We start from the raw sequence: 26923 nt of genomic DNA, 5'->3' as shown, positions 1-26923 counted from the left end.
GCCAATATTGGCGGGTTAAAATCCAAAGAAACAGCTGATGAAAAAACACACAATATTTAGTGTGGATTAACGTTGGATTTTTAGATTTAGTAATCTTATTATTAATTGGCATTTGATCTTCAAGTCAATAACCCGACCTTAATAAATTAACTTTAATTATTATTAAAATCTCTTTCTATCTCTTTACAGAGTGGTGGCATTAGAAAGTCAATTGTTACGTACTGGTTCCTTAGGTAGTGAAGAGGGTCATGATCTTTATATATTGGCGGGTCATGAGGCCAGCTATTAAGTCTTTAACTGTAATAGAAAACCACAAACAAAAAAGTTAAACTGCTTAAATTAGTATTACACAACAAAATACACAAGCAACTAAATTTGATTATACAGAAAAAAAGTCAAAAGATAAAATTTATATATTAAAAGAAAAACAAAAAAAAAACAATATTTTAAACTTAAAATCAAACAGAGATTGTAAAAAATAATTTAGAATTTAATATTTAGAGAGGCAAAGTTTATTTATAAAAAAAACATACCCAAAACGAAATGGAAGTAAATTTAAAAGAAAAAACTTCTAACTAAATTTAGCTAAACACAACTACAACAAAAATATATGTAAATTATTAAGAATTTTTGTATAATCCCTTTATAATTTTCTTTTTTAAATTATGTATTATTTCATAAAAAAAAAACTGCTACTACAACTTTCAATCACTCATATTCCAAGTGTAGCCACCCCTTGAACTGAGTTACAATAAAAATAATAAGACTTTAAATTACCGCCCCCCCCCATCCATTTTTTAACAATTATTATGTTAAAAATTTATATTAAAAATAATAAATAAAAACAACATTAATAAATATAATTATTTAATAAAACAAGCCAACAACAAATCAACCAATAATTATGTTTAATTGTATGTAAATTGTTTGTATTAATTAAAAGAAGAAAAAAATTCAAAATAAAATAATAACTTTTTTATGATTAATAAATTAATTGATTTAATTTTTTTATTGTAATTTTTAATATTAATAATAAACTACTTTATACTTTATTTTTTGTTAGCATTTAAGTTAATGAATTAATTAATATTTAGCATTAAAGGAAAGTGATTTATTGATTAAATTTAAATAAACAATAATAATTATTAAAATAAATAAAAAAACAATAACAATAACACTTTATAAAACTTCAATTTACATAAAAAATTAACACTCACTCAACTCATTTCACACATATACACACATACACACCCTCAGAAAGAATTCACAATTATATAAATATTAAAAAAATAATACATTTAATTATAAACAAATAAACAAAAAAAAAAGTGAAACAATTTAGATTGTAGTATTGTACGTATAATACTTTTAGTATTTAAATAAACAATTTTAAATATTAATTAATTATAAATAGAACAAACAAAAAACAAATGAATCAAAGTGTGAGAAAAAGTTTAATTGCCACATTTAATATCGATGAATTTGAAATTCATTTCTTATCTCTTTACCAAGTGGTAAAGAAGAAATCCATCAGAATCCGAAATCCTTCCCAAATGAACATCTAGATGACTTAACCGATATTTAGCACAGATGAGATCTGAGATAGTTTAAGGATAGCTTAAGAATAATACATATATAAAAAAGGCGTATTTTTTAAACTTGAAAATAGTATTTTCAGAATATCTGTCCTATCGAGTATAGCTCTTGGGAGGAGAATTAAAACTACCCAGTAGTTCAAGTGATTTTACCTATCATTTTGGGTGACAACTAGTTACGTGTCTAAGCAGAGGTTCAATTGATACTTTTGGATTACATTGTGAATGTGTGATAGCTGGTCCAAAGTAGTCAACGCATTAGATACACATATCGGTTACATAGAGTCTGGTTCCTTACCAGCTCCCTAACTGGTTACTTAATCAGCTACAAAACTGGTTATTTTATCATGTACGGTTGCTAATTGACCTCAAATAGTAAGTTAAAAAGCCTTCTCATATACAGTCCAATAACCGATTGCTTTTCAACAAAACTTACTCCCACAAATGCTACTTTCTAAAGTGCTGCACATAATAAACTTATAAAGTGGAGACACTAAAGTTACAATTGACTTCATGCTAGATTATCTGCGATGTTAGTATACTTAAGGAAAAGGAAAATAAACTGTAGGAGAATTATATCAGAACGATTTGTATAAAACAAGTTTGTACGTATAACTCGCAAATAAACTCTAAATTACTTAGAGACACTTAAGTGAAAATTGACGCTAGTTTACATGGGATGAATATAAGTAACCAATTGACTTCTCTCTGCACTTCATAGAGCACATACGTGTCAAATGACCCAAAATATATCAATAAGAGTTAACTTAGTTATCAGACATTAGTGACAACTTTTCAATGTCTAGTAACTAGAGTTTTTCTTTTTCTGCACTTTTTCATATCCCGGGAAATCGTGATTAATTTTGAAATTTCCAGGGATTCCAGGAATGGCTTCAATTTCCATTACATTTTGTTCTACTTTAGTTAGATTTCAATTAACTCTGTTATTTAATTTTAAATTGGCAATGGTTTGCTTGTTAAATCCAAAATTAAGTAAATATGTTAATTAAAACTTGAAGAAAACTCATTAATATTAAACAAAATTAAATTCCACTGAAGGTAGTTTTATTCCAAAAAATTTCGTTTTACTCTGTGAAAAAGAAAAATACTAAAATAATTCCACTTTCGATCGGAATAGAATTCTGTGACATCCCGGACAATTCTGTGACAACATTCAACCAAAAAATTTTACTGGGTACTGTGATATTTGCTAAATCAAATATTGTTTAGTTGAATAATCTATTTTTAGTGATTAATATTTCTAAGAATACATTGAAATGTTATAAATCGCTTGATACTACTTATAAAGTGCAAAATCAATTATAAAATTTTTTCGAAGGTTGTTGTCAAAATGCGTATTCCCAGATATAAAAACTAGCAAATAAATCCATAATAAAATTTCCCATTTGGTGACTTAAAATGTTTAAAATGTTATATACCCTGGAAAAATGTTTAGAATTTGTTCTAAAATAACTAGTTTTAGATTCTTCAATGACAGCCTTGATGTGATGTAGCATTTACTTCAGGAACCCGTGAACTATTGTGATTTTAAAGTAATTATGTAGAGTTTTTAGGAACTTATTCTTTGGCATTAGTTATACATTGGTTCTAGAATTGTTCTAAAAAACCTAAAGCATCTCTAGAATTAGTTCCGTGAGTGATAATTTCGAATTGGCTGATTTTGTTTTATTCGATTCGAAATTTTCAGGAGATGGTTTGTAAAGAAAAAATTCGGAAATTTTAATTTTTAATATATTGCCTTCTTTTCACTTCTCACTTTTCTTAATAAGAGACATTTTTTGGAGAAACTTGAAGAACTAACATTAGTAAATAGCTACCAGGCGAAGCCGGTGCGGTCATCTAGTTTCAAATAAAAATCATTTATTAAAGAACTGGTACTGTTCCAAATAACGTGTACTAGCACCGCAACGATTATCTACAACAAGTTCTGGAGGTGACAATTTTATTCGGTTATGTTTTTGAAATATATAAGCAGGAAAATTAAAAATTTTGAACTGGAAAACAACTTATTTTAAAAGTTAGTGCAGGTGCACACACGTCAAGTTTACTTGAGCAAGCGTTGAGTTTATAGAAGAGGGAGGAAAATATTTGCAATCACCTCTCTCTTCTATAAATTCAAGACTTGCTCAAGTAAAGACGTGTATGAACCAGTACTTAATTTCCATCTAAATTTTTGGGTGGAAAAAGCTGAGCTAACAGTGAATAATTTTCTGCGAAAATACAATTTTTTTAAGACATATTTAAATGTTTTGAAACAAGTAATAGTAAATTCAAGGCCAAACATTTAAATTGTTAAATTCAAACATAAATATCATGGATTTTAAGAGTAAACATTAATTTTTAAAGAAACGCTTCAATATACATTAACTCGCTCTGTATTCGATAGAAAAAATTCGATTAAAAGTTTAATTGGTTTACAATCGGGTGTATAATTAAGAAGATGCATATTTATTGTCAATTGGCCCCACTGTCATAGAGGAATGAAGCGAATTTGTCTTAAGGAATAAAACAGCTACTTCTGCTGACAGACTTTGATATGAGTATCTGTTTATTGAATTTAATGCAAAACAGTGTTCTTTACTCGGAATTATAATCTGTTGTTTTGTGCTTTAGCAAGTTATTCAAGATTTATTTCTGTCAGAAAGATTCGGATATCATATAAAGTGTTACTGGTCTGTTTTGCCTTACCAATATCTTTCAAAATAATTCGTGTTCTTAATGATCCAGGTTTTTAGTTTGGATTTAAAACTAAACGTGATAATTTATATGGAAAACAAAATATCAAACAATTGTATTTGTTTTGAAAAGATTTAATTTTCTGGCATATTCATTAAAAATCAATGAATTTGAATCAATTTAATATCTAATATACATATATTAAAAATCAGTTTTTATATAATTGATATTAAATGTGGCAATTATCTCCTTGTTTTATTACTAGATACTAGTAACAAAATTTAATAAATACTAAAAAAATTAATCAAACAACAAAAATATATTTTTCTTATTATAATAAAAAAAAAAACAAAAAAAATTTCAACAACTTTAAAAGTAAAAAAAAATGAAAATTCACTTACACCACCTTAAAAAGCAAACAAACAAAAAGAAAGCGACGAAAAATACCAAATCCTGCAACAAAATAATACCTAAAATTTAAAATAATTAACAAAAAAACTGAAAAATAAAAAAATTTAAATAATTGTTAAAAAGAAAAATCAAATGAAATGTATTATAAAAAAAATCAAAAAAATAATTCAAATATTTCCTCTATAAAGCCGTTATTACAAAACAAATGATAAAAAGTTTAAAATATTTAAAATAACAAAACACACACCAACCAACACATTAAACAAAATATTGTATGTAATTTAGCTGGATCAACAAAAAAGGCACATTTTATGAAATTGTTGCAAATATTTAAATTATATATTTACGAAAAATAAAATTGAAAAACTAAATCACTAACACCCCTACAAAAGAAAAATTCTAATTAGAAATTAGTTAAAGCAAAAGAAACAAAAAAAAAATTTAATTACTAATAAAAAAAAATGTACGATGAAAACTTTAGTAAGATTATATTAAATGTGTTGTTGAAATTTCTATATAAAACGATAAGAAAATTAAACAAAAAAAAAATAAATTAATAAAACAAATAAGAAACAACAAAACCAAACAACCAACCCCATACAAAAAAAAAATAACTTACAACACAAAACAAAACACTTTTTGCTCATTTTGTGTAGTATTACAAAATAATTATTAACAATAATTATTATAATTAAAATAATATTTGAAAAAAAAACAGAAAACTAAAAAAAATACAAACAACAAACAAAAGAAATTAATTATTTTAAGTATGATGAACAAATAAATTAAAAATTTAAAAACAAAATATTAAAAAAATATATTAAAGTGTTTTCATTTTAGCGAATGAGTTTTGAAAAAAAAGAAAATTTAAAAACAAAATATTAAAAAAATATATTAAAGAAAGTGTTTTCATTTTAGCGAATGAGTTTTGAAATAAAAGAAAAATGTGAATTAAATTTTACTGTAATGGTTGACCAGGATCCGAGTCTGCGTTGGATTTTATATTTGGAAACTTTGTTATTTGAAAGAACGACATATCTTATAGAGTAAACGTCATCATTTTGCATGCAATGTATGAAAAGACGTTAAAAATTTTCAAGGGGGTCAAGGTTTTTGGAGTTTCTGAAGAGTAAATATAAGCTTTTTATATAAGTATTTAGTATTGGTGAATACCTTAGGACTTGAAGATTGATATTTTTATTTTTTTTTATTTTATTTATTTATTTCAATGTCAGTCGTAAGCCTATAAGGCCAATTAACTGCAGATAAATCTTATAATATGACATTATAATTAATTTTAATTTTATATATAAATTTATGTTTTAATACGCCTTTACATTTTACAAAATTAACCCCCCAAAAATATTTGTACAAACACAACTGTTAAAAATACAATATTCAAAATTTAGTTTTAAAACAAGAGAAAAAAAAACGATTTAGTCATCAGCAATAAGATTTTATACTTATAGATGCATTTTAAAAATATTAGCAAAATGTGTCACCTTATGCGTAAACTTTCTTTCTGAATATGGAATTACTGAATTCCAAAGCCTAGCTACTTTCATTAGAAATGATCTGTTCATAGCTAATGATGAAAATGTTGGATATATTACTGAATGAGTCCTATTTGAAGTACCGAAATCAAATTTATCAGCTAGATAGGGAGGAGAGTTATACTTCTTGATCCTGTAAAACAAAATCATTTGTCTGGAACTAATGAAGTCTTCAAAATCACAGCCTAGTAAATCTAATCTATGTCCAGAAACGTGCTCTCTTACTCCGAGCCTGTATATATATCTGATAACCCTATTAAAACACAACTTTAGAATATTTATATTATCACGTGATGTACAGCTAAACATTTCTAATCCATACAGAAATAAGGGATAACATAAAGCCATTCCCACTCTGCGTCTGATCGCCAATGGTAAGTAAGTTGAAACACTGTATAATCTACGCAAAGTGAAAGACACTCGTGAGACCACAAAATTTATATGTCGATCGAAGCTCAATTTATTATCTAAATAAAATCCAAGTGACTTATGAACATCAACTAACTCAATTCTTTCATTATTCAAAAAAATATTTAAACGACGATATTTTGGTAAAATTAAATAATTATATCAATCTGTCGGAAGTAATTTACCTTAAAAACTAAAAAAAATATAATATTATGATTTTCTACGGTGAAAAAAGTTATCATAACAAACTTTGGAACTAATATAGATCCAAATATCCTTAAATTACTGGTATTATAACTTTTGCCATTTTTTGTTTACATATACCGAAATTCCTAAAACAAGGAAAATGTGTTTCATAAGCTGATTTTTTTGAAGTGTTCACTATGACATTATTTACCGGGTGTTAGTAAAAAAAACGTTTGTGTTTAAGTAACATATAGGGCTATACAAACATCAGTGCTTTGCATTTTTAGAATTTTTTATCTATTTTTATTTATTTTTGATAATTTTTTAGAAAAAAAATTGAGATTTGAGGTGTCCAACTTCGAGAGGCCATCCACTTACCCCATTATGCCTACGAAGCTGAATAAATATAAATCAACTCGAAAACACTTCAGCTCCAACAATGTGAAATTTTGTTACGATATCTGCAATAGTTACTAAGATACGGAATTATTTAAAAAAAAGTGTTTAAACCAATGTACAGTGCTACTTTTGTAAACTTTAATTTTATTTGGGAACATCGAATACGTTTTTTTGTTTTATTCAAATGGCGTTAATAAATTTTAATTAAATTTCCTTTATTTTATGATTTTATTGAATATATTTTCAAAGACTTTTCTGAAATTTATAATATTTAGGATAATATATCGATTTCAAACTGCTTGCTTATCTAAGAAGATATATGAATATGATAACAGACTTCTATAATTGTAGGTTATTTCCCCGTTGAGAAAAATGGTTTACATTTGGATCACAGATATTGTCTGGTTCTAAGATTTTGGCGTTCTCTTCGCCTGACATTCTTGGACTTCGATTTAAAAAAATCTGGCATTCACAAAAGGCCTACTCTTATCTAATATTATAACACACTGTGTATTTAATTCCCACCCTAATAGGGTTTACATATTGTTTACAGCGCCACCTACTGCGTGGTAGCGCAACTTTACAATATTGAGATATATGGTTGTGGTCTGGACTATATAAACATGAATGCATTTTTCACACCTAGAGGTCCCCTCACAAAAAGCAGATATAAGCTGAGGCGGAAGATAAGTGGCAACGCCAACGGCTGACATCAGCAAACCTACATTTTTATATGAAGTTTATATGTGCTAAATTTGGGGGGTCTTGAGCCAACTCATCCACATAAGAAATACACGGAGTGTGTGTGTGTAGTCATGCTGGTGTCATCCGGAGAGTTGCCGGATCTGTTCATGTTGAACGGATAATAAAGTGCTGCCAGATTGTACAATCGTACAGATCTGGCAGCACTTTTATCAATACTTTATTCATATGCGCTCCTAGGGAGAGAAAATACTTATTATTAATGAAAAAAGTTGAATAATTTTTACAATTTTCAACCGATTTGAAAAATTAAAACCATGTTTTACATAATGAGAAAATTTACACGAAATTGAGTCAATACTATTTCATTCGTTTCATTCTAGACATATGTTAACAAGACACCAAAATAAAGAAGACATAATGAAAATTTGTTAGACGATACATTTTTGCGGCGGAAGATACGTGTGTACAAACACGCGAATTCAAACAACCAAAAAAATAGTCCTGGTGTGGAAGATTGGCTCATACCACGTCTAGCCAACAAACGGCTACAATTTACAACTTGTTTGAACATCTTTAATATTGTAGAAAGCACAGAAAAATAGAAAGTAGAAAGTGTTGTGTACAATTTTCATTTATTATTAGATTGTTTTTCCTTTTTAATTTAAATTTTCGTTTAATTATTTTGCATTAATTTTTATAATTTTTAATTCGTTTGTTATTAAATTATGTGAAGTGTGTGTGTGAGTGTTTTATTTTTATTTATTAAAGTTAATTTTAAAGTAAAATTTCTTAATAGTAGACTTGTTTTAAATTTTTTTTGTTTTTGTTTTCTTTTTTTTAAATATATATACTACATTATTAGAATACAATATACATACATTATTAATATTATTATTTATATTATTTTATATATATATAACTATTTATATATAATATATAAATACAAAGGACATGTAAAAAATTTATATAAAAAAAAACAATTAAACAGTTAAATAGATGGTTTGTTTTTTCCATAATAGTAGACAAAAAATATTGCGTTTTAGCTGCTTTTTATATTACAATGTTAAGAAACAATTTAATCGGTATAAAAAATAAACAAATACATAGTTACATATAAATATTTAATTCGATTTGTTTTTTTATGAGTTACAAATTAAGGAAATTTTAAATAAAATGCCTTAAATAAAGAGATTGGAAGGAAATTAATGGGGCTTTATTAAATTAGTGATATAAAACAATTGTCGTGCAAGCAAATAATAATCAAATGGAAATTTAATTGATGTATAAATCAAATTTGAAATATTTTAGTAATAAATTTATTAGTTATGCAGCAGAGTACAAATTCTTTCGGTTGAGAAATTTGTTAACAGTCTGTTTTTATAAAACTTAACGGATTATAAAATTTTTAAACATTTTCATAATCAAAAGTTTTGAAAAATAAAATTGCTATACATAATTTGTTTTATAAACCATTGATTAATTTCAAAAACTGATTATGAAGAGAAATATACATAATGCGTAAACTAAAAAAAAATCATTCAAAAAATTATTCGAAATAATCTTATGTACGAGTGTAGGTTTTTTTACTAATACTTTCTCACCGCTTAGGTTTTTGATAACTGAGTTAGGTCTTTGAGAGTTTAGTTTTCCATCTATGTCTATTTATCTATGAATAAGGGCTTTAAAATTTTGGAATTTCATTAAATTTACTAAAAACAGGCTGCTTGGTTTAGTTAGACCTTATTTTGTAATTCCAATTTCAAGCAGAACTCAACTATTTGTCATGCTGATGTATCTTATTTTTTAATTTAGAAGATTCTTATTTTAAAATTTGCCTGGATCAGCAAATTTCTCAAGGTCTTCGGATCTAAATTGATTTTTTTAAATGCTTGTTTATATATTGTTTGATAACACAATTATAACAGCATTAATTCCTTCAAATCTCTGCATGAGTATATTTTCAATAAAAAAACTTGTTTTTAATTACAAGTTATAAAATATTTTAACTAGATAATAATTGATATAATGTAAAATTTGCCATTTTTATTACAAAATTTAAAAAAATATTGAGTTCAGTTAAATTTTTTATAAAAGAGTTTGAATATAAAGCCTAAATATCAAACAATTTCAGATACCGTTATCACTGCTAGTCAGAAAACTGCTTTAAATTAGAAAACTAATATGTGATGAAAATCGATCTTAATCAATATGATCGATTTGAAATGATGAATTCCGACCGAAATCAGAATAATTTTAAAAATAACAGATTTTGATTTTCTACCAAAAAAAGTCCTGGTGACAAATCGCAAAAAATTTAATAGAATTTTGGGCAAGAAATAAAATATAAATGAATTCAAATCTCATAGTGAAAGTTTAAACATAATTTTTGGTTTACAAAATCGTTATCTATTAAAACCTGATACAATTTTAAACTTTTTTAGAAATCTAAGATGTGGATAAGACATCAATGATTCCATAAAATTGGCTGTAGCTGTAAAATCATAGATATAAAAAAATCTGACAAGGATTTTTTCACAAAAATAAGTATTTAAGTTTTAGAACAGCTTATAACTCAGGTATGAGATTGAAATTGATCGATTTGAATTGGTGGAATGATATTCGATCGATTTAATCTATAGTTTTTAAGACAATATCTTATTATTTCCTTGCAAAATGTATATCAGATGGGAAATGTATCAAAATCAAAATGGAATTTTAAAAATTACAAAGAATGAAAAGTTTTAGAACAGATGCTGGTGTGTTATTTCCTTTCTATTTTGTTTGACACTCAGGTATGTGATTGAAATTGATCGACTTAAATTCGTGCAATGAATTTCGATCGTTAATTTGAAAAAAACTTAAAAAAATTCGAGTCGTACTTTTTTTCCTCTGAATTTCAATACAAATTATCAGCTACATATGTGATGAATATCGATTTCAAAATCTATCTCTTATGTGCTTAAAAATACAGACCAGATGACAAATGTCTCAAAATCAAACGGAATTTATTTTCAAATAGACTGCTTTGTTGTGATAAAAGCAATTTGAAGGTCTCATTTTATAAAACTCAACGTTTTGAAAATAAGATAAGATAAAATTTTTCAAAAGTTTATCGTTTAATAAAATAAGGTTCTGAAACTGCATATAATTTGAGAGAATGTCTGGAGTTTTATTGTGTTAAAAATCAAATGAAATAACGAAATAAAACTGTTTATAAGAAGGCTTTAAATGATAACACTTTACATAAGACTTTAAGAAGAGAAATTCAAATGAAATTTAATCAGTGTACTAATAAATGTAATCAAAAGTCAAGTGTGTATTGTTTTTCGTTACCCGGTAAACCGTTGAACTAATGAGACTCCCTTGTATTTTGAAAATGTCCAAAAATAAATATAGAGTTTTACATTTATTCCGTATTTTCTTAGTATCAAATGCTTTACGATAGAAATCCGATTTCGAAACCGAAGCAATTTTTCCGTTTTGTATATTGTTTAAAACTTAATTTAAATAAGTTTTCTAAAAATTTTATCACATTTCTGGCTTTAATTTTCATTAATCAGTTGTAATTTTTAATTGCACAGTAATCTGGAAGGAAATAATAAATAAATTGATACTTAAAATCGATCGAAATTCATAAAAGCATGTGAAAACGAGCGATTTCCAACACATATCTGAATGTTTTTAATACCAATCCGCGTTTTCAAGACCTCTAGTTATTTCCTAACACAAAGATATACTGTTGGTTAAAATATTTTTTATATGAAAACGGTCAGTATAATTTTAGGCAAAAAACTAACCAGATATAAATAGTTAAAATAATATTAAAACATACAGGATAATTTCCAAGTCCAAAAGTGTAATGAAAATCTATAATTTTCAAATCAATTGATTTAAAAAGGCTTGAAAACTTTAGATCGATTTTAAATACAATTTTTTAACCAATGCTTTAATTAATTTACTTGTAAAATATTGGGCGGATGAATAACAGCAATTGTTTTCAGAGAATTAAGACAAGAAATGTGATAAAAATTTAGGGAAAATTATTAAAATTAAATTTTAAACAATATACAAAAGCATAGGGTAACATAGAGACGATACGTAATTGTCAAAATCCTAAGTCTGTTGTCAAAAACCTAACTCTTGCAACAACAAAATACATGTTAGACAATGTATTTTGTTGTTGTATCAGACATATGCGTTGCTGTTTTTTTGTTTGGCAACACGAAGTATCTCGTCTCTATGTACAAAACAGAATTAATAAATACATCACACTTTCTATGAATTCAAATTTTTATGACAGCTGAGTGTAAGTCATTTTGATTTGTGAAAAAAAAATCGAAATTGAAACTTTAAGTCAAAGAGGACTTTGAAACCGAAGGTTCGAAAGAATTAATTCCTAATTCCATTTTTGAAATCAAAATAAATTTTATCTCTTAACCATTCCGTTAATGAATTCATTATGAATTAATTCATAGGTTTAATTTCCTTTTACTTAAAATGTATTGAATTCATTCCTTTGAGAATTCCTTCTTAATAGAATTAATTTCTTATTGAATCATTAGAATTTTCTTGAATTCAAATCCATTATAAAATAGCTTTAAAAGTGCATTGAATGATTAAATTTTACTCTAATTCAAATCTATTACAAAAAAGGTTTCATTTCGTTATGTAAATGATTATAACAAAACAAAAATCAAACTAATTGAAGAAAAATTATTGTAATTTCTTTGAAGATTAAGAATTCGATTTTGGGAATTGATTTATAGAACGAATGGCTGAATTTGTTTAATTCCGAATTAAAATTTTAAGGAATTAAGCTCTGTTTGAAACAAAGGTTCGAGTTTTTTCAAAATTTTCAAATGTTTCTTAACAACGGCTCCTAAATCAAATATTTAATCCCGGCAAACAAGTTTAGTTCAAAGTGACCCTTGAAATATGAAGATGGTATACAAATTTAACTCGGAAAAAGTTCGGTATAAAGCGGAACATCCAATTACTTAATATAATTTAATGTTAATTCATTAGCATCAGTAATAAATTTGTCATCTTATTACAAAATTTAAACAGGCAAATTCTACAAAAATATCGTCTTAAAAATAAAATTATTAAAGGCTTATAATTTTCGTTTTGATTGTTATAAAATAAAATAAATTGAAATGTTAAATATTACACATAGTTGTTTAGTTTTTTTCTTTAGGTGTACAATTATAATTTTTGTTTTGTTTTTGAAATGACTATACTATCAGTCCATGTTTGTTTGTTGCGCTTTTTTTTTTTTTTGTTTAACAAACATTTTGTTTGTTTTCCAGAAATGCTTGGGTTTCTTTGATAATTGAGTTTTTTTCATAAAGATTTTTTGTTCGTTATTATCTCATGTTGGAAGGAGGTGGGATAGGTTAAAAGGAAAAGTTTGTTTAAAAAATTTACAAGTTATTTTAAAAGGCAGTGGGAAATGGGGTGGGGAAGTAAAGGAAGAGAGTGATGTTTTGTTTTTCTTTTTGTTCTTAAACTTTAAACTTATATATGACTATAATTAAATGGCATAAATTCTTTTAATTTTTTTTTTGTTTTCATCTCGTTTTCGAATGTGTTTTCAGTTATTTTTTTTTTTTTTAAATAGTTTAACAAATTTCATGTGATGTCAATCATCAGAGAATATCGGGTGTATTGTTGTCATCGTGTGAATGTTGTAGCAAACCTTTTCTTTCGTCCGGTGCTGTACTTAGGTTATTTTCCGGCACTACAGCCGGCTCAACAATGGCATCGGCGTACATTGATTCGTAAACAGGATTGGCAAAATTGCCCTGGAATTTAAAGTTATATTAAAATGTTATTAATGTTCTTTGTTTAATTAAAGTAGTTTTTACCTTATCATCTTCGTGCACAAAGGCGGGAGTATCATCGGCATCTCCTCGATACATGGGATTTGTAAGCATAATTTCAACATTTTCCGTAAGACGGGCATGTGAGAAGGGTTGTGATATGCGATGTTTTCTGAAATTATAAATGGAACAAAAACTTTTAAAAATATTTTGTAATAAATCGTTGTAAATCTTGTACTCACTTCAAAAAATATAAACCTCCGCCGAACAGAGCCAGCACTAAAATAGCTATAGCCAAAATAATGGCTATAATTGACATAATATTGGCGGAATGTTCTGTTTCACTTCTTAAGGCATTGGCACTGTCAGCCAAACAAGTGGTTACTCTACCATCATCACATCTGAAAAGTCAAAGAAAACAAATTAAAATCAAGTTCTATTCCAATTCCTTTTCGAATAGCTGAGGCCGTCCAACTTACTTGCACTCATTTATGGAACTACCCGTCTGACAAACACCACACTCGCCCACACAGGAGGGTGGTACATCACAATCATCACCTTCCCACTCACCAATACACGAACAATGCGGTATCGCATACGCATCCAAATGGCAAACACCATTATTTTGACAATAGCGTATACAGGGATTATCTTCGGCAACGGGTCGCTCACAGAAGTCGCCATTCCATTGATCTGTGCAATTACACATGGCCACGGTTTTGATGACGTGACAGGTGCCGCTATTTTGACAAATAATGCCAGTACATGGATTGCGTAGGGGAATTTCTGAGGCATCACAGACTAAGAAAAAAAATGTTATTAAATTTAAGCTGTATTTTAAATTTACAGGTTCCACGACGGAAGCTTTATCAAATATGGTTAAAAGAGAATAACAATATACTTATTTCAAAAGATTGTCGCTGAAATACTGAACATTTAAATTTTCTTAAGGATTTTTTTGGATTTTGATTGAATATTTGTAAAAGTTTCCATTGTATTCTCAACCACTGTATTTATTTCATTACTTACACTGCGGTGGATTTGTAGTTTTACATAAATCAGTTTCACAACGATCTCCTACATAACGCTCGGAACAGGTACACATTAGCATTTGTTGTTTCTCAGCACATATACCGCCATTGAGGCAAAAGTTGGCACAGGAATCCGATTCGCATTGTTCGCCATAGAAACCTTGCAGACACTGGCATTGTGGTCCGCCTTTGGTGCCTATATTACAAATGCCACCATTCTTGCAGAAACCAGCACAAACATCCACCTCGCAACGTTTACCGGTGAAGCTAAAAAATTAATATTTTGATTTATTATAGATCTAAACTTTTACAATCTTCATTAACTTACCCATCTGGACATTCACATTGTGTTGTACCCGTTAGCGTTTCTCGGCAAATGCCACCATTTGCACATGTTAGATTGACACAATGCTCACATTGTTCCCCTATATACATGGGCGGACAGGTACATTTCATGTGTTCGTCTGATATCAGACAAACGCCACCATTATGACAACGTGACTGACATTCTGGCACTGATGTTTCACAACGTGGACCCGACCAACCCGGTGTACAGCTACATTTGAGTGGTGGTGGTTCCAATGAACCCGGTATTTGTGGTGCTATAATGCAAAGACCATAATTTTTACAATAATTCGAGCAGCGATAATGTTCACAGAATTCTCCTTCAAATTGAGGCTGGCAGACACATTTCGGTATGTGATTGATGAGTTTACAAGTGCCTAGATTACATTTAAGTGGGCAATAGTCTGGTATGGTAGCATGATCCGCCACACATTTACCATTGGCTTCATGATAATCCTTGGGACATTTACATCTGTAACCGTTGTCGGTTTCAGTGCTTAGAATACATAAAGAACCCATTTGTTTACAAGGTTCCTTGGCACAAGGGTTTGTTACTAAAACACAAAGCAAATAATATTTAGTACTAATTTAATTTTAATAATAAAATTCAAAAAACTTACTATTACGATTTTGCTTGAGTGGATGTAAAATACCAATATCTGAGGATCGATAACCCTTAAGCAAATAAGTGCCATTGTCATTGCCAAATTTATTCATTTTAATAATACTTTGATCATATAATTTAATATATAAATAGTCCTCAAACACATCTATTTTTTGGGGTTTTTCTACGAATGAAAAAACAAACATAATTTCTTATAAAATATATTCTACACAAGTTAATGAATCTTCAAAATTTACCTTTATTCGAAAATCGTCTAACCACATTTCGTTCTTTGCCATTCAAGCGACATGTTTCAACAGTGCCCTTACGATAATCCGCCCAATACAAACGGCCTGTTGGATAATCTATGGCCAAACTAATGGGCCAACCCACATCACGTTCCACTAGACTTCGTTTATTTTGACCATCCAGCGAAGCCATTAAGATGCCATTTTCCAAAGTCGACCAAATCATAATGCGTGATTCTGGTTCCACCACAATATCGGTGGGATTTAAGCCGGTAGACACAAGTGAGGCATATTTCTTGCCATCTATGTCGGTGACAATGATTTCATTGTGACGTGAATCGATTATATACACCAACTGGGTAACCCATTCTATGGCCAATGATTTGGGATCATCCAAGGCGGGTATCTGTAATAATAGAAGAGCGGTAAGCGATTTATTAAAAATTCTTTCAAAAATATTAATAATTAAAACTTACATCAAATGCCTTCAATTCCTTAAGGTCTCTTCTTACTCTTACGGCCGTTACTTCGGTATTAGGTGTGGCAATTTTCATGGTATGCACTTTACCATGATGAGAATCGATCCAGAACAGTAAAGTATCCTTGGGTCTAATGAGAATATCGAAAACATCAATTTTTAAGCTGTCAGTTTGGAAGAAACCCACAACAGTGGTGCCTTCTTGTTTGGCGGGCAAAATAAAACGGAATTCCTGTTCCGAGGCAAGCAGCAAAACCTGATCGGGTCCTAAAAGAATTATGTTTGCTATCAATGTGATTTAACTAATTCATATCTTTCTACATACCCGATGCCAAACAAGTATCATTTTTATGCGATCCTTTGAAATAACCCTCTGTACATTTACAATTGAAATGACCGGCCTTCTTTTCTATACAAATCTGGGAACATGTGCCAAAACCACAAACTGGCGGCTGACAATTCATTTCATCTGAGCCATCAATACAATTGTACTGTCCATCACAGCGGAATATTTTTGATATACAATCCTCATTTTCACATTGGAACTGATCATGGCGACACTTGGGTAGAGCAGCACAAACCTCATCGGCCTCATCTTCATTATTGCCACAATCGTTAACACCATCACACAAAGCTGACTTGCGTATACACTTCAGATTGGAGCACTTAAAGGCATTGGCATGGCAATGCACCAAAGCACAAGTTTCGTAACTTTCATCACTGCCATCGGTACAATCATCCCAGCCATCACATTTCCAGCGAGCCATAATACATTTGCCATTCTTACAAGTGAAATGATCATGAGGACAAGTACAATTGACCTCATCGCTGCCATCGGGACAATCGTCGTCACCATCACACTGGTATTGTCTAAAAATTATAACAAAAAACTCATGCTAATCTATAGAAAAATATTTAATATTTCAAAGTCATACTTATTTATGCAAGTGTTAAAGGCGGCACATTTAAACTGATGCTCTTTACATGTAATATTGCAGTTTATCTCATCACTGCTATCATCACAGTGTATTTCACCATCACAACGGTGATCATGTTTAATACATTTGCCGGTGCCACATCTAAATTCGCTTTCCGAACAGTTACGCATTTGACAATTCAATTCATCACTGCCATCTCCACAATCATTTTCATAATCACAGCGCCATCTGCCGGGTATACATTTTGAATTGTTGCACTTAAAGTAGGTAGGATCACATTCCTCCTTCGAGGAGTGACAGGAAGGTGGCTCATCTTCACCATTTGGACAATCATCCTCACCATCACATCTCCAAGACATGGGTATGCAACGACCGGACCCACATTGAAAATCACTAGGACCACAGGAAACTCTTTCACAGTTAAGTTCATCTGACTTATCGGGACAATCAATGTCTCCATCGCACACCCATATAAAAGGCATGCAACGATTATTGCCACATTGGAATTGATTTTTCGTACAGTTGAGAGGAGTGCAGCCACTTTCATCTTCTCCATTGGGACAATCCCGCACGCCATCACACTTCTTGACATTGTCTATACAGAAGGCTGTGGTATTACCGGAGGCCTCACATTTCAAATGATTTTCGAAACAGGTGAATTTATCGCAATTTTGCTCATCTGAATTATCGCCACATTGATTGGAACCATCACATATGGCTGAAGGATGTATGCATTTCTTGTTGTTACACTGATACTGGCCGGGTTCACAATGGAAGGGAGGGCAATTCTCAGGTTCATCACTGCCGTCACCACAGTCATCTTGGGTATCACATTTCCAATAGAATGGTATGCACTTGTAGGTCTGCGAGCATTGGAAATGGGCAGCTGTACAATTGGCTATACAAGATTTATTATCATCGGCCAAGATGAAATTATTGGGACAGGCACATTTGTAGTAAGGAGCTTCTGGTGAAAGTAAACACAAAGTCGAGCAATTGGCCTTGTCACAAGGATTACCCGTGTGTGGCTGCTGTTGTCGATAAGGATGATAGATTCTTAGATCCATGGGTCTATGTATGGTGGTAATTAAGGTAGAGCAGTTTTGACCTGTGAATTTGTTACAATATTCTATGGACTTTGTTTCCCAGTCGGACCAGAAAACTTTATCCTCCCACACAGCTATGGCAAATATGTGATGCAAGTTCAGTAGTGGATTCAGTTTGCGTGCCATAATAACTCTTATATTTTTGCCATCTAAATCGGAAACGGAAATTGTATCTTCCCTGGCATCTCCCCAAAACAGTTGATTGCTCTCGAAGGACAGTGTTAAGGCATTTGGCCAACCCATATTTTCACGTATTAAAACTCGGGGATTAGAACCATCCATGCCGGCTTTGCCAATATGAGGATTATCACCCCAATCCGACCAAAACAGATTGCGGTTGAAAGGATCCAAAGCCACTCCTCGTGGTTCTCGTAGATTTTCATTTATTAACACTTTGCGATAGCGGCCATCTAATTTGGACACCTCGATGGTATCCAAACCCTTGTCACACCAATAAAGATTTTTGGCCACCCAATCTACAGCCAAACCATCAGGATTCTTTAGCATGGCTTGATGTAAGGTAGTGGTCTTATTTTCCACCGTACAATAACGTTTTATCATACCCACTGTTGAGGTAACATCCGACCAAAATAGACACTTTGAGCCCCAGTCAAAGTCTAGAGCCACAGCATTAGATAACTGATGTATGAGTATGGAACCATTGCCCCGCATATCGACTTGTCTAATATAATAGCGATTGGAGAATATCAATTTGGCGGTTTCATTGCTGGTGGCCTTGCAGGTGTGTTGATCATCCTTCAGTTCATAGCCTTTCATGCACAAACACTTGTAGGAACCATAAGTATTGGCACAGATTTGCGAGCAGTGATGTGGCCCACTACATTCATCAATATCATCGCATAAGTGGTGGTTGTTGGCGTGTAACTTGTATCCAGGATCACACTGACATTCGTAACCAATTTTCTTGTCTATACACACATGTTCACATATATCGGGCGTCAGACATTCATTGACATTACACAAAGATTCATCGGAGAAATCGCCGCAATCATTACGCCCATCACACAAAAAGTCCTCCGAAACACAGGCACCATTCTTGCATTGATACTGGCCATGACCACAAGACATGGTAGATTCACCACACAAGTCCAGTGACTCGTCGGAAGCATCAGAACAATCAGGACGGGAGTTACAGGTCAGGTTTTTGGCTATACATTCTAAATTATGACACTGGAATTCCACTTCTTCCAAACAGACTTGTGTGTAATTAAAATGGACACAATCTTCGTACTCATCCTCGCCATTGGGACAATCATGATCTCCATCACATACCAAATGGCGATCCAAACAAATACCAGAGGAACATAAAAAGGAAGGAGCGACACAGTCGGGTATATGGGGCACTGAGGCCACTGCGCAATGCTCACCCTCATCTTCAAACCCAGGACTGGGACAATCGCGTTCACCATCACATACCCATTTCTGTGGAATACAACGGCCTGATGATTTGCACTGGAACAAATGAGGTCTACAAACTCGATTGGGACATTGGGCTCCCTCATCCGAACCATCTTCACAGTCGGGTTTGGCATCACATTGCCAACTAGCTGGTATGCACATGTTGTCACATCTAAACTCATTTGGTTTGCACTGTAACTTACAGCCCACTTCATCGGAACTGAAATTTCCAGCCACCGCATCTATACAATCATCTTCACCATCACAGCGCCACTTCTCGTTAATACAACGACCATTGGAGCACTGGAACTGACCCGGTCCACAGGCTACTTTAGTAACATGCTCACAGTTTTGTTCATCACTGCCGTCGGGACAATCGTTATCACCATCACAGCGCCACACGGGCATTATACAGGCTGTCGAATTGGGACAGTGTTCATAGAGAGCATCACCTGCAGGACACTCAGAGGCGGGACAATGTTTCTCATCACTAAAATCTTTGCAATCACGCACCTGATCGCATACAAACTGCTGGGATATACACTCACCACTGCCGCATCTAAACTTCTCCGGTTCACATTTGCAAATCAATTCCGATTCATCGGAACCATCACCACACTGATGTACACCATCGCAAGTTTCATTTTGTGGTATGCAACGATGATTGTTGCACATGAAAAAGTCATTGGGACACACTCGTATTATACAGTAACTGCGCGATTCATCGGAGCCATCCAGACAATGGGAAATACTGTCACAGGTCAAGTGCAAGGGTATGCATTCTCCCGAACGACAGGGGAATTGATTCTTTTCACATTTGGTGTTCAATTGCTGTATACATCTTCTGCCATCCGAGGCCAAAACGCCGCGAGTGCATTGACAACTGGCAGTGCCATTCTTATTCAAGATGCACACATCTTCACAGCCGCCATTTAATATCTTGCACTGATTGGAATCACAGTTAACGGTGGTATTCTGTATAGCCACCACACCCATGGGACGTTCAATATGATCTCTCAACAATACCATATCCGAGCCGGTATATTTATTTGCTCTTACCAAAGCCCCCAAAACCCAATCAGACCAGAACAATAGATCACCATAAACAGCTATGGCAAACGGATGTTTGGGTGTAGAATGTGCCAGAATCACTCTGTGAGAGCCATCATAATTAGATCGTTCAATTTTATCTATCCGGGCATCAGCCCAATACAGTTTTTGATCCTCTAAATCCAAAGTAATGGCATTTGGCATTTTAATATCCTTCTTTATAATCGATTCCAAACCAAATCCTGTAACATAAGCACGCTGTATAGAGGGAGCTTCTTCATTCCAATTGGTCCAGTAGATCATGCCTAAACAAGGTTCTACCGCAATGCCCCGAGGCTTATCCTTGGAATTCAATACCCTTATGCGGCTGACCAGCTGAGTGTTATTATCGGGATTTTCATGGATATAATGTAGATCCAAACTGCATATGGAAGCGTCATTATTAGAAGTCCAAAATAACATTTCATTGACAATATCAAATGCCAAACCCTCTACGCGACCTTGATGACTAACCAGCACCCGATTATTGCTGCCATTAAAGTTCACTGAGTTTATGGTGCTCAAGACCATATCCGAGTAATACAACACGCTGTTTTCATAGTCATAGGTTAGGGCTATAACATTCACCATCATTGTGGAATTACGTATACTGCGCACTGGTCCATTTTTGTCTGTATGATCGGTGAGATGGACACTCTCTATTGTGCTGCGATGGGAGAATAACAGAAAACTATCATAAGGCTCACAGGATAAACCATCGCTGGCCACACGACTATGGGAGCAGGCACAAATGGCTGAAGTACCATTAAACAAACACAGTTCCTGACAACCACCATTGTTCTCAGCACATAAATTAGTGCCTTTTTGTAGTCTTTTCGAGAAAATTTTCATGTCTTTAATGGAATAACCTTCAAAGCGTTTCAGCTCTTTAAAGTCAGTCAAATTATCCATGCTGGCCACTTTGAAAGTTCCCTTATTGTAATTATTATCCGCCCAGTAAATGAAATCATCCAATTTACCCACTGTCGTAGGATATTCCAAAGTATGATTCAACAGCACCTCCTTGACATTGCCATCATAGTCGACTTTCATTATGGCCGGTTGCACAATGGCATTCTTGGGCGTCTCACACCAATATACTTTTGTAGCCTCAATATCCAACACTAAACTGGTAACGATTTTCTGATGATTCACCAAGATAAATGGCTGGGAGCCATCCAGACCCGTACGTCCAATAATGCCATCTGCAACATAGAATAATAAACCCTGTACGGGATCTATAGCCAAGGCACTGGGTTTTGCAACATTGGAAATGATAACATGACGATAAGATCCATTCAGACGAGCCACTTCAATAACATTACGCTTTACATCACTGATGTAGATATTTTCTGCTATCCAATCGATGGCTATACCGCCCAACCAATCTAATTGTTTATTATCCATCCATTCGGGCGATTGTATGATGACTTCACGTTGGGTACCATCTCGCTTTATGCGTGAAATAGTACCGCTGTCATTGTCACCCCAGTACAAATAATCCTTGGCAGCATGATAGTCTATGTAGGAAGCCAAGGAAATACGTGAAATGGGTCCTAAAGCCTGTAATAAACAGATATTAATATTGAAGGAAATTAAGACAATTTGAGACTCTTACCATTTTCTGTCCCTGTTCATCCAAAGTTTTACTAGGATTATAAACTTCAATACCTTTCAACTCGTGATTGGAGTAGTACAGGAACTCCTCCAAGCCAATGCACTGGGTAGGATTATTTGGATCTACACGATAACCTATGGAACAACCACATACATGTTCCTTAGAAGATATAGCTAAACACAAATGCGAACAGCCGCCTTTCAAGGGACCAGCGCAGGTGTTGGTACCCTGTTGTGCTTCAGCATAAAACATTTTCAAATATTGTATAGATTTGGTATTTTTACGTAACATAAAATACTCCGGACACGAGTCTTTATCGCAGGACATTATAACACTTTGGATATTTTCGGGGAAATACAAAGTGCCATTGTAGACTGTTACCGCACTAATGGTCATTACTTCACTGGAGGCCAATACCACGTGTATGGTTTTTGTGGCAATGTCATAATAGGAAATACCAGAATTGTCATATACATAATACAAACGTGAAGAATCAAAGTCTACGGTTAGAGAGGCCAATGTTTTGTTGTGCTCAAATATGCTCTGACGATCACTGCCATCCAGATTACTTTGTTCAATTTGCCAAATTTGAGAATTGCGGGCCGAAGATATCCAATACATTTTACCACTAGTAAAGAGAAGTAAAACATTAAAAAATAAACCTATTTAAATTATAGCATTAAACTTACTTGACTGGATCCAAAGCTATGCTCTCTACCATATTGAGATCCGCTAAAATTTCCGTAACATACTCTCCTTTCAGATTACTAGCCCAGATATCGCTTTTCACTTTACCCGTAGAGAAATACATATTCTTAGCTATCCAATCTATGGCAAAACCAAATGGGTTTTGTATATCTGTATTAATAATGGTATCTATGAGACCATTTGATATGCCAGCCGTTTTTATCTCATTCAATTGAACATCCGACCAATATAATCTACTGTCCTCCACCGTAAAATCAATACGCTGGGGAGCCAATACTTGAGGCGATTGACGTATGGTGGGTATGGTATGGTGAATGGGTTGCATTAAATCAATGCCTCTAATTTCATCTCCCATTATAAACAGCAGCACTTGCTCATTAGCTACACAGGTACGATTATCCGTAGGATCTAAACGCATAACATGGGGACAAGCACATTGATAGGTTTTCTTAACACTGCAAAGAATAATTATCAATGAAATTTGGGAATTTTAATAAAATCTAATTAAAAACTTACTCTAATAAACATAAATGCGAGCAACCACCATTGTTCTCACCACAGGGATTGTCTGCCTGAGGCTGGCGACTCGAGTGTAAAACTTGTATACCAAACGGTTGAGTTTGTGTTCTGTGTATAACTTGTATGTCGGTGCCATTCCATTTGTTGGCCCTTATCACTGAGGTCGTTCTCCAATCAGTCCAATAAACATAATTTTCAAATACTGTTATGGCAAAGGGATGTGATAATATCTCGCGATCTCTTAGCACCAAATGTATATCGGAACCATCATATTTTATGGTATAAATCGAATCCGATTTGGCATCTACCCAGTATACACGTTTCTGTGTGTAGTCCAATGATAGACCATTAGGCCAACCAGCCGATACCATCGATGTAGTGGTAATAGCTTGCCTATGTTTGCCCGCCATGGAGCATCTCTCTATGCGAGGATAATTATCATCCCAATCTGTCCAGAACAGCAGACCTTCACGAGGATCTAAAGCTATAGCTCGAGGACTCTCCATATCTCCAGCTATCAAAGTACGCCTGAAACTTCCATTTAGTTTAGCCACCTCTATTTGATCTAGATTAGAGTCTATCCAATATAGATTCATGCCAATCCAATCCACCGCCAAACCTTCTGTAGTTGAAAGCCCCGAATGTACCACTGCCTCAACTTTATGTAAAGCTTCTCCCACTAATTTACCTCTATAGATTTTATCGTCTATAACATCAGTCCAAAATATTTGACTAGATTCATTGTTGTATAGAAAATCCAAGGCTATGGTATTTCTCAGGGAAGTATAAAAATTGCTTATGGTGCTCTTTTTCAAGTTTAAACCCCTTATTTCCTGGCGATTGGTGAAAATTACATATGGATCGTCTTCGGCTGTACTTTTGCAAGTAAAACGATCATATTGCAAGTCATAGCCCTCAAAACATTTACACTCATAACCCTTGCCCATGTTGGCACAGATTTGCGAACAAGAGTCCCAATGATCACAGGCATGCTGCATACTGCAGCGCTTGCCATTGGGCAGCAAATACATGTGGGTCGGACAGGAGCAAATGAAACCCTCCGGGGCATTATGGCAGTAATGAGAACATTCATGGGAACGCTCACATAGCTTGTCATCGCATAAAAATCCTTCATCTGTGGTATCCTCGCAATCAATTTTGCCGTCACAAAGCTGATGCACTGCTATACATTTATTGGAGACGGCACACAAACGTTCGGGCGGTTCACAGATCATGGTTTCATTGAATTCGAAAGGATTCGTTTTAATTTGGGTGCAATTAATTTCATCAGATTTATCGAAACAATGGGGAATGCCATCACATTTAAAGAAATGTGGTATACATTCGAAAGGATCAGAGCAGCCAAATTCAAAGGGTCCGCAATAGTGGGCTTCACCCAAATCAATAACATGATGATCCGATTTGGTTTCATTACAATTGGCTTCATCGCTGAAATCCAAGCAATCGTGTATGCCATCGCACATATGGGTCTCATCGTAGCAACCAACGGGTATGCAATAACGTTCTCCTGGTCCACATTCAAACTCACAGGAAAGTTCATCTGAATTATCGCTAAAAGTTAAAAAATGAGTTATAAATATTAAACTCGATCTCAAATTAAAATAGGAATCTTCAACTTACCCACACTGATCGACACCATCACAGACATCCGAAAACGGTCGACATGCTCCATTCTGACACTCGAATTCTGCACATTTCTCATCGAACAAATCTTCACCTTCCTCATCCGAAGAATCATCGGGACCGCAATCCACCATACCATCATTAACCCAAGACAATTGTATGCATTTACCACTTTTCGCACAAGTAAACTCGTTCATATTACACGAATGCGTTTCACAATTTTGCTGATCTGTGCCATCCAAACAATAGTTTATCGAACTACACAGCAGCGAACGTTGATAGCAGCGCTCATTGCAAACAAAATGCAAATTTAAATCACACTTCTTGGGATTACAAGGACCCTCTGCAGCATTACTTTCATCACTGCCATCATCACAATCATCGAAGCCATCACACAAATCCTTGACATCAACACATTGTGGCGACTTCAGACATTGAAATCCTGTCGTACAGTTTTTCACTTTCACATCGGTATCCTTTGGATATGGTATACACTGAGCTCCGGTACCATTTAGAGAAAACTTGTCTGGACACCGACAGATTGAGGTATTCGGCGTATTGAAACATATACCAGGACATTTGGTTTTGGCACAGGCATTGCTTAAGGCTGTGGGTTGACTGTTGATATCAAATATTTTCAGCTTGGAAGTGCGTCCACGCTCAAAAGAAAACAGCTGTGATAGAGAGTTATTTTTGACTGTGCCACTTAGATGATGTATGGAAAACGTTTTGACAGAGCCATTCTTGTTGTCCACCCAGTAAACGGTACCCTTGTGGAAAGCAATTGATATGGGATGATATCGATCATCTTTAAAGATGAGTTCACGATCGGCACCATCGAAATTCATGCGTTCTATGGTGCTCTCTTTGACATCGCACCTAAAAAAAAAATTGTTTAAAGAAATTAAAATTATAATGGGATTATATACAATTGCTGTTGTTATTGCAACAATCAACTGAAAGATTGCTCTTTCCTGAAAGATTGTAAAAAATGTGTTAATTATTTATATTAGTGTCATTAGGTGGCAAATTTCTTTGCTGGATTTCACTCAATCTTAACCAGAGATCAATGGGGCTCAAGTCAGTTGACCTATTGCAACAATTTAGCCAGTATCGTGAGGGCTTTGTAGACAGGCAGGGCAACAACTATTAAGCTGGGAACAATTTGTTCATGTCAGCAGTTAACCGAATTTCAAACATGAAAGAAAGGATAGTGTAAGACTGGGTGGTTGCAATTCATTATCCGAGATTGCAGAGGGTGTTCCCTCAGAACTCTGTTGCATCTATGGCTTTAATTAACGCTAAGAACAATCGCCGACTTAGGATGGAATGAAGTCCTAGAAGTTCTCTCGATTATGGCGCAAGTCCATTCGAATATGTCGGGAAAGGCAATATTCCAT

The 26923-nt window shown here is 33.0% G+C and overlaps 2 protein-coding genes across 9 annotated transcripts in view; one reads left to right on the top strand and one right to left on the bottom strand.

The window, feature by feature from the left end:
- hppy (MAP4K3-like protein hppy) overlaps window positions 1-5528 on the top strand; it is a 312486-nt gene extending 306958 nt beyond the window's left edge. For all 8 annotated transcript variants that reach the window (XM_065514167.1, XM_065514173.1, XM_065514170.1 and 5 more), the window contains one exon: window positions 190-5528. In XM_065514167.1, coding sequence (XP_065370239.1) covers window positions 190-289 — 100 coding nt within the window. In that variant the 3' untranslated portion in view covers window positions 290-5528. The remainder of the gene's footprint in view (window positions 1-189) is intronic.
- Window positions 5529-13100: 7572 nt separating this feature from the next.
- LRP1 (LDL receptor protein 1) overlaps window positions 13101-26923 on the bottom strand; it is a 357963-nt gene continuing 344140 nt past the window's right edge. The window contains exons 13-27 of the mRNA XM_065513583.1: window positions 25521-26402; window positions 23877-25451; window positions 23342-23815; window positions 22653-23280; window positions 17418-22597; window positions 16808-17352; window positions 16481-16749; window positions 16014-16410; window positions 15773-15940; window positions 15136-15706; window positions 14806-15074; window positions 14256-14577; window positions 14019-14177; window positions 13822-13948; window positions 13101-13758 (exon numbers count right to left, since the gene is read on the bottom strand). Coding sequence (XP_065369655.1) covers window positions 13603-13758; window positions 13822-13948; window positions 14019-14177; window positions 14256-14577; window positions 14806-15074; window positions 15136-15706; window positions 15773-15940; window positions 16014-16410; window positions 16481-16749; window positions 16808-17352; window positions 17418-22597; window positions 22653-23280; window positions 23342-23815; window positions 23877-25451; window positions 25521-26402 — 11722 coding nt within the window. The 3' untranslated portion in view covers window positions 13101-13602. The remainder of the gene's footprint in view (window positions 13759-13821; window positions 13949-14018; window positions 14178-14255; window positions 14578-14805; window positions 15075-15135; window positions 15707-15772; window positions 15941-16013; window positions 16411-16480; window positions 16750-16807; window positions 17353-17417; window positions 22598-22652; window positions 23281-23341; window positions 23816-23876; window positions 25452-25520; window positions 26403-26923) is intronic.

Source organism: Calliphora vicina, chromosome 5 (assembly GCF_958450345.1).
Source record: "Calliphora vicina chromosome 5, idCalVici1.1, whole genome shotgun sequence".
Classification (NCBI taxonomy): Eukaryota; Metazoa; Arthropoda; class Insecta; order Diptera; family Calliphoridae; genus Calliphora; species Calliphora vicina.
This window is presented reverse-complemented; position numbering and strand designations above follow the sequence as displayed.